Here is a 9,201-nt window from a genome sequence, read left to right as displayed (position 1 = left end):
CTTCCGTAGTGATACTGCCTCAGAAACCCAAGGAGGGGTCGCTGAGTCGGGTCCAACTTGATGGCACATAACAACAACAACAACAACTTCCATAAAGGTTTACTGCCTCAGAAACCCACTGGGGGTTACTATGAGCCAGAATCAGCTCAATGGCAATGGGCTTGCAGTACTAACTAATGCCAGTTAGTAGCTCTGGGACTCGATGACTTACTTGGCCTTTCTGTGTACCAATTTCCCCATATTAAAATCAGCTCTTGTGAGGATTCGAGAGGACACCCATAAAGCCCTGAAGCCTGGGCCTGGCTCTGAGCGCTGGCAATGATGATTCCTATCGATGTTGCCTTTCCTTGTTTGAATTTTCATTTTTTCCCTTAATGTGGGCTGAATCCTTCATGGAATGAGTTGAAGCTCGTGGGCATCAAAAATGAAAACACATCTCTAATTTTCCTTTTCTTCCTGCTGCCCTGGGCTCCAAATCAAAGCTTGGAACTAGCCTTTGGGAAGATTCATTCATTCATTCCACAGCTCATTTCTGCCATCTGTTAATTCATGTGGCCTTTTGTTCCTATGTGCTTGAAGACACATCCATACCAGGCAAGCCTAAGCCAGTCCTGGCTCCACCATTTACCGGCTGTGTGCCCAATCTGCCCCTCACTTTCCACATCTGTAAAATGGGTTTAATAATAGTAGCTATCTCGTTGGAGAGCTAGAAGGAGTCACGGAACTGAGATAGGTGCCTCTTAAATGTGTTTTGACCATGCCTCACAGTAAGAAACACATTTTAATATCACGTTGTAGCCCATGTGTACTCTGAGATCTGGAGCAACCACTGCTCTGAGCCTCAGTTTCCTTGTCTATAAAATGGTGGAAAATAATAGTCCCACCCTTGTAAGGCATGTGATTGCATGAGTATAAATACATAAAATCAGAGCAAAAGATTAACCAAATTTTTTCCAACTGTGATACACTCTTAACAGTTATTCCATAATTTGACAAAGGTAGTTTGCAACTCACTAATTGAATTTTGTTATTAAATGTTAGCACGTTGGAGTTTAAAGACACACTGGATTCAGATGAGTGACATGCATAGACCAGCACCTGGCACATAGTAGGCACCTCTACACATGCCCTGTTATTATTAGCATTTACATGTGCTATTGAGCCTTCATTCAGCAATGTTTTTATTGAGCTCCCACTAGACAAAGGTTTCTTCCGGGGCTCCCCAGAGGAGGGCCTGGCCTCTCCTATCCAGGAGTCCCCAGAGGGTCCCAGCCTGCGTTACTCACCCGGATACAGCGCCTCCTGATCACTCTTGAGCAGAACAGTCACTGCAGAGAAGATAAAGGTGAAGGCAGGTGGGCTGGGGGTGACAGGGGGCGGTGGAAGGTAGAGACACAGGGAGCCACTCTCACCAATGGCCCAGGATGCCGCCCCGATGCCTGTCAGGAGCAGCACGGTCCCCGCAGTCAGAGCTGCAACCTTGGATCCGGAGCAGCATGGCACAGTCCGGCCACCTGCAACAGACACCATGCTGGGGCCACTGCCAGCTCTGTCCTCATCAGCAGGGTCTGGGCCCTGGGCCAGTTCCGCCCTGCCCCGCCCCCCTTCCCAGGGCTAACTTATCATGTCTGAGCCTGGCATGCCCTGGGCCCAGCTCCCCAAAGCCAAACAGTTGACAGGGCTGTCCCTCCCCTGCCACGTGGACAACCAGGTGGCTGGCTCCCCAAGGGTTGTCCAGTTGGCAAGGGGCTTGACTAAGGCAGTTGCCACCTCCTTGCCTCCACTCCTGGCACTTTCCTGGCACTTAGGGGATTTCTCTTCCCCAGTGACACTGCATTTCTGTATCTCCCATCCTTTTGTGCTGTGTCTTCTCGAACCTCTCACTTCTGCTAACTTTCCCAGGGGTTTTTGGAGCCTCTCTTCCCTGCTGTTTGGCACAGTCCCACTGCCCATTTTGTCTGCTGTTCTAGACCCTCCGACCACAGGGTCTCCCACCACCAAGTCCAGCTCCAAGATCAAACTTGCTCCTGGAAGTTGAAAACCAAAGTATGGAAATTTGCCGGCCTTGCTTCAAAATACTGGCCTTACGCTTTCCTTGGGAGCTCTGGTGGCATAGTGCCTAAGGCATCTGACTGCTCACTAGAAGGGTGGCGGTTCAAACCCACCAGCCACTCCTCAGAAGGAAGACTGAGCAATCTACCTTTCCTCGCTGGGACTCAGGCAGGTGGTTATACCACTTTGCGCCTCATCCTCCTAGTTCACAGGCATCCTCTTAGCACTCACTTTAAAAGATAATCCTTTAAAGTTCTGTCAAATAATAACAGCCAAACTCTTACCAGATGCTTACTAGGCACTACGCATTGCTCTAGCTGCATTAACTCAGTCCCTATGTCAAGCCTACAGGACAAATCCCATTTTTCAGACTTGGAAAACCGAGGCTCAGAGATGTGGAGTCATGTGCCCACGATGACTCAGCCAGGAAGGGGTCGAGCTGAGTCCTGAACCCTGGACAAATGTGGTGCTGGATCTCAACTGTACAATCACCATCAATACTACCTCTCACAGTCCTGTGATGCCTGGTATACTATAGACATATAATAAGTGCTCAGTCAATGCTTTCTAAATCAGCAGAGCTGTGTGGTCCTAAGAAACTCCCTTCACCTCTCTGAGCCTGTTTTATTACTGGTAAAATGGAACTTTATTCATTCATTGTCCTGCTGAGTACCTACAAAACCATTCAAGGTTTTGGGAACATACCCAAAAACAAGCTGATGAGATTGTGCCCTCCTTGGGGCTTACTCTCCAACATATGTAAGCAGAGGGTGAGAGAGGCACAAACAAGTAAACAAACCCAGTAATGTTTAGATTGTAGCAAAGGCTGTGGAGAAAATAACGGCAGGTCAGGGGGAGTAGGGAGGGCTTCTGCAGGGTTTCGGGGAGGGCCTCCATGAAGTGACTGTGGAGTTATGCCAGCCATGCAAAAACCCCAGGGAAGGTCCTGAGGCAAAAACAATATGTTACAGACAGTCACTGGTGTGGCCAAAATAGTGTGAGGTTGGGGAAGGTAGTGGGAACCAAGGCTGGAGCCAGTTAGGGAAGCCTGGTGGTCCAGGGAGAAGAGGATTTTATTCTCAGTGCAACAGCGGCCCTGGGGATTAAAAGGCAACTCTTTTGCTAGGGATCGTGGGAGGACTGAAGAGAAAAGGCTGTGAAAGCCTTCAGCTGGCCCGGCACGGGCCTATTGTCTCTTGGCATCTGTGCCCTCTCCCAGGGCTGCAGAAGCTCCCGTCCTCCCATTTGGGTCTGTGGTAGTATGGCAGCAGGCACAGGGCCACAGCAGTGTCAAGAACAGCATGGAGAATGGTCCAGAACCTTCTTGGAACACCCACTGTCTGGGAGTCTGAAGAACGCTGGAGCCCAGGGTCTCACGCTGAGGCACGGGAGGACCTCACTGGGCCAGCCCAGTCCCTGCTGGTTGACCCTGCCCAGCCTGGGAAGCGCTCTCGGGCTTGGCCCCCGATCTGTCCTCAGCATCTTCCTGGCTTCACCTGGGTGTCTTGGCTCTTGGCAACCATCAGGTTGGTTCCTATATTCTCAGACGTGTCTTCTAGGGCTTTGGGCTACTTCAGGTCTCGGCTAGAGCTCTGATGCACCTGGTGGGACAGTAAGCATCACCGTCCTGTGTATCCTAGGATGAGAGACTTCCTTCCACGCCCTCTAATTTGAGGGAATTTGGCCAATTCCAAAACTAGTGCCCTTGACCCGGGTCCCTGGCAAGTGAAGCATCCAAGCAGCGTATCCTTGCTGAGACAGGAAGTGTCTTCGCTCTGGTCCTCGGGCATGAAATCCATCCTCACTGTGTAGCTTTGCTGGGACAGGAAGTGTCCTCGCTCTGGGAGAGGTGGCACCCTCACCCATGGTTCCTTGGCAGCAATAGGACATTTTCTGTCAGGTAATCCAGGCTCCCGCTCCCCACCTCTCCCCGGGGCTCTTGGCTTCTTCAGGTGCCTCCTGGCTGTCTTCTCTCAGGACAGTTCTTCTGCCCCCATCACAGGGCTGAAGACTCTCACAAGTGACATCTTTGGCTCTGTGTCCCTATTAATCCACTCAATTGATAGCTCAATGCCTCAGTCCTCATCTTATGTTACCCCTTAGCCCTACATTGTCCTGACTTCCTTAATGGAACTCTCTCCCCCTTTGGCTTCTGGAAGCCCACACTCATCTGTTTCTACTCCTCCCCCTCTATCTACTCCCTGAAACCCGAAGTTCACAGCATGGGTCCTCCTTGTCACTCCTCCCCATCCCAGACCTGTTTCACCCACATCCACAGCTTCAGTTTCTCCTCTGTTTCAGCCCTGGAATCTCTCCTTGGATCTTGGGTCCCAAGGCCTCTTGGACACAACCTCCTGGATATCCCCTAGGCCTTTCACATCCACCAGCTTCCATATTGGCCTCAATGTGTCCCCAGATTTGTTCTTCCTCCTAGGTCTGACAGCAAGGGCCTTTGTCCCCAAGACTGTCTGTCACCTCATTCTCAGAACATCGCTTGCCTCCTCCACAGACTGTCACTAGGCCTCCTGAGCATCTCGCCCACCCATCTCCTTCCTTCCCCCCAGCTATGCCTTGACCTAGCCCCATCCTCCCCGAGCTCTAGGCCTCAGCCTTGCCCTCTGGTCCACCCTCCACACATAAATCAAGGGGATCTTCCTAAGTCCATATCCAACCTTGTCCCTTCTCTGCCTAGAACCCTCCAGTGGCCCTGGAACAGAATCCAAGACCCTCAGCCCAAGAGTTCCAGCCCCTCTAGCACACAAGCAGAGCCTTTAGAGATTTAGGGATCGAACACATATCTCCCCAGAGCCCCAGGCAGCCTTTTGGATCATTATCAGACACCTGATAGAGCTTCCAAAGAGCAACCAAAACCACAAACCAAAAAAACTCACTGCCTGTCCAGTCCCATTGGACCAGAAAAGAGAAACAAAGAGTAACCACCACCGCCATCTTGTGGAGAGACCTAACACTGCCAAGGAAAACGCCCTCCATGAAAAATAGCCCAACAGGTGCTCATCCAACTTCATACCACCTCCCTCCTAGCTCTGTTTTCAGTTCCATCTCCAGATATATCGGAATTCTCTATGTGTTACTGCATATAGGCAGCAGTTTGCCACCTCTCGGATTCTAGCCATCCTGTTCCCCACGCCTGGCACACCCTGCCCACTGCCTACTCTTCCTTCAACTCAGATACCACTTCCTTCAGTCCCAAGTCCAGAGGTAGCACCAAGAACCTCTCCCTGGGTATACTCCAACCCAGTAATAGTAACACAAACTCCAGCAGCTCTTAGAGGTGCACACTGACTCACAGCTCTGCTCAGCACAGTTCTTCACGAGGAAGGTACCATTATCATCACCCTTCTCCCCATTGGCAGACGGAGACAGGAGGCCCAAAGCAGTGCGGCCACCTGTTCCAGGCCGCCTACCAGGTACATATATCAGAACTCATCAGCATCTGTATCCAGGTGTGACCTCCCCCACACCACCCAGGAAAACGCTAGAGCCCACTCTTTCACTTTACATCTGGTCTTTCCTTATACCCAGATCCACCACTGTCCATCCAGCTTCCTTTTCTTCTTTCCTTCCCTGGTTTACGCATCCACAGGCCCCAATCCTAGTACCTCCCTCCAGTCAGCTCCAGGAGGGAAATCATTCCAAAGGTTCAAGTCTCTGCCACCCACCTGCTCAGTCAGGGTGCAGTTCCCGTTCCTGAGCATCTGGTAGCCTGAGTCCACTCTAGGCAAAGTCTGCCTGGTTGAAGGTCTGAGTTGCCAACTGTATTGAGACCTGAGGAGGCCAGAGATCGTCCTGATAACTTCAGCCAACACGCCAGCGCTCCTTATGTGTTTTCACACATAAATTCTCATATGCACTGTTATCTTCTCCAGTTCACAGACGAGGAAACAGAGGCTCAGAGAATGGAAGTTGCTTGTCCAAGGCCACTCAGCTGCAAAGTGCTACCACTTTGGGCCTGAACCCAGATGGCTAGGTTCCAGGAAGAAGGGAAAGACTTAGCCCAGGTGACAGAGGGCAGGAAGGTGCAGCCAGCCCTAATTGGGCCTCTGTAGCTGGTGCCCGAGGGGAGGAAACTGAGAGAATCAGGTCATCCAGAGCCCACTGCAAGGTGTTGCCAGAAACCCCCATGTGCCAGCCACTCTGTTGGGTGGGTGGTTTCTCTCCTGCCTGCTCCTTCTCCATCCATTCGGGCCAAGTCCAAAGTCCTCCCTCTGCTCTTTTGCCCAGAGAGCCAGGAGGTGGGAGGAATGTCCAGAATCTGTGGGGTCCTGGGTCCCTGGACTCCAAATCTGCCAGCCTCTATCACGACAGCTGTGGTTTACTGTGTTTCTTACGTGTTGAGCCCCATGCTGGTCCCCCTGTGTGTGGTCCATGCTCCCAACAGCCACACAGAGGTGGCATCAGGATCCATGCTTGACCCAGGAGGATACTGGAACCCAGAGAAATGATGTCACTTGTACAAGATCACACAGCAAAACAAAAAGTGGCAGGAATAGATTCAAATGCAGGCCTCTGTATTTGACTCCAGAGTCTATGTCCCTAACTACAATAACTACAGTCTCCCCAAGTTAGCCCCAAGTAGAGGGCAGTTGCAGGATAAGCTGAGAAATTACTAGGGGTAGGGGGAAACTGAGGCATGAAGCCAGGAAGTCACATGAGGCAGCAGGCAGGCAGGTGGAGGCATAGGAACACAGAAAATTTGGTTAATTGTTAATCAGGTGCAGGAAGCCTCGGAAGGGCATGGGAATAAGGGGAGGGGTGCCCAGAGAGAGGGGGCTCCGAAGGGGTGGAGGGCTGAGAGGAAGGCACAGAGGGAGGGGCTCCAGGCAGAGCCAGAGTGGGGGCTTAGGGAAAGGGGCACTCACCCTCCTTCTCCGCCATGTCACGGCCTCTTGTTAATGATTCCCCCCGCTGACCTCCTGGGCCGGGGCGGGACCTGTGGGGAGATGGACTGGACGGGGAGGCAGGGCCTGGGAGGGCCTGGTGCCCCCAGTCCCCGGCGCCCATCCAGGGAAGCTGGAGAGACTGGGCCCTGGCCAGAGCATGCCGTGATCACGGATGCCGACTGGGCTGGGTTCAAGGATGGGGTCAACGTCTGACCAGCGGCCGGGGGGGACTCCTGGATTTGCCGAGCTGGGGAGCCCCTTGCTCGTGGACCTGGGGGAGGTGGGGGTTGCGGGACTAATAATATCCCTGGTCTGAGGGAAGCCAGAACTTCTGAGTCTGATGGAGGAGGGTGTGAGGAGCCTGAACTTCTGGGTCTTAGGGACGGAAGGCGATTGGGGCCAGGGCTCCTGGGTATGAAGGAGAAGAGGGCTAGGGCCTGGACTCCTCAGTCTGAGGATGGAGAAACCTGGGGACCCAATTCCTGAGTCTGAAGGGGGTGGGGACTGAAACTCCTGGATCCTGAAGGAGCCCTCTCCTGGTCTCTGGAAACCCCTCCGTTAGAAGGCATCGGGTTGGGTAGGGGGTGAAGGGACCCATGTTCTCTGAACTGAAGCTGTCAGTCAGGGGGCCCTCATGCTTACCCTGGGGTCCGGCGGGTGGGGATAGAGCTGCGTGCTGGTTCAGGTCTAAGGGTCAATCTCCTGGCCTGGGTGGGAGCATGGTGGCCCCGCAATAGCGGGTGGCCTGGGAGGCAGAGGTGGCTGCAGCGTGGGGCCTGCTAGGCCTGGCTCCTCACCTGAGGAGGAGGGGGCTGGGCAAGAGGCGGGGGAAGGGGCGGGGAGGGGCCGGACAATGGGATTGGCAGCTCAGGAAGCCACCTGGCCCTTGGGGCTGGACTTGTGGGGGCCGGACCAGCCGGGCATAGCCAACCCGACTCCAGCCTGCTGGGGGCCCAGGTGTGCCAGTCTGTGGGGCGGGGTGGGAGCACGGACTGGCTTGATCAGCCTGGGCTGAGTGCTGGGGTCTGGGGAGACAGAGGAAGCTGGGGAGGGCGTGGGGTGCTTAGAAGGACTTCAGGATGGGGATACGGATCGGAAGGAATCAAAAGGAGGGTCCTAGCTGCCTGAGGTTCACTCCCACCCCTGCCACTTCTTACCTCCTCACCAGTCCCTGCCCAGCCCAGCTTCAGCCCAGTTCCAGCCCTAACCCAGCCATGCCCAGACACTGCCCATTCCTGCAGCCCCTGCCCAGATCCCAAACCAGGCAGTAGCTGCCCCTGCTCCAAATGCAGACCTGAGCCCAACACCTGACCCCGCCCTGGACCCAGACTTCTCCCCTGCCCCTTCTGAAGGCCCTAGCCCAGCTCCTCCCCACTTTGTTCTGCTCATCTTTCCCCCTCTCCATCCCTGACCCAGCTCCCATCCCCCCAGCTGCTTTCCTACAAGTCACAGGGCCTGGTTTGCTTTGGCAGCCTCTCTGCCTCCTGCAGCAGTGACCTCTGGAGCCGGGAAAGTCCTAGAGAGGGGGGATGGGGGATTGGCTTGGAAAAGGCAGCACCAAGTGCTGAGGCCCAGGACAAGCGGCTGGAAGTGTCCAGAGGCAGATACACACTGTGCAGCCAACAGTCAAGAGCAACCCAGGTCAGACCCCAGGGCCAGATAGACATTTGCGCACACGCGGTCACCATCAGACACCTGCCTGCCTGGGGCCAGCCACTCGTTTGTACACAGATCACAGCTACTCACCCCACATGGACTGTCTACACCCAGTCGGGCCCACCCACTCACCCCTCATGTGCCCTCCGCACCAGTTGGGCCCGCCTGCTCCCTCACCATTTGTCCTTTGAGGACAGTTGACCCGCCTCCTGACCTCATACTTACCCTCTATGTACAGTCAAACCACCTGCTCAGCCCACATGTGCCCACAGTACTTAGTCAAACCCATCTGCTCACCCCAGAGACCCCCCTCACTCATGGTCTGCCCCACAGCCTCTCTCAGCAGAACACCCTGGTTTAGCCTTGGTGCTGTCCAGCCCCTCATCTCTCTCTTCCTCTCTCTTCAGTCATCTTTCTGTTTCTCTTCCTTTCTCTCCCACCTCTCTGAAGACCCACGCTGCTAATAACAAAGCAAAACTCACAAACCTCCTGCACACTGGCATCAGCCTTGCCCCTCTTCTCCTTGTAGCATCCCCAGGAGCCAACACTTCTTCAGCTCCCATTCTCACTCCTTCCCAACAGCCACCCAAGC

The 9,201-nt window shown here is 54.1% G+C and overlaps 1 protein-coding gene across 1 annotated transcript in view; it reads right to left on the bottom strand.

Annotated features, from left to right (window-relative positions):
* Positions 1 to 6,948, bottom strand: part of HPN (hepsin) — a 17,128-nt gene extending 10,180 nt beyond the window's left edge. The window contains exons 1-3 of the mRNA XM_007954830.2: positions 6,933 to 6,948; positions 1,413 to 1,514; positions 1,287 to 1,328 (exon numbers count right to left, since the gene is read on the bottom strand). Of these exons, the coding sequence (XP_007953021.1) occupies positions 1,287 to 1,328; positions 1,413 to 1,514; positions 6,933 to 6,948 (160 nt within the window). The remainder of the gene's footprint in view (positions 1 to 1,286; positions 1,329 to 1,412; positions 1,515 to 6,932) is intronic.
* Positions 6,949 to 9,201: the final 2,253 nt, after the last annotated feature.

The sequence above is a fragment of the Orycteropus afer genome, unplaced genomic scaffold (assembly GCF_000298275.1).
Source record: "Orycteropus afer afer isolate SDZICR_OR568_19922 unplaced genomic scaffold, OryAfe1.0 scaffold00476, whole genome shotgun sequence".
In the NCBI taxonomy this organism is placed as follows: domain Eukaryota; kingdom Metazoa; phylum Chordata; class Mammalia; order Tubulidentata; family Orycteropodidae; genus Orycteropus; species Orycteropus afer.
The sequence above is the reverse complement of the archived record's forward strand: the minus strand, read 5'-3'. Positions and strand labels throughout refer to the sequence as shown.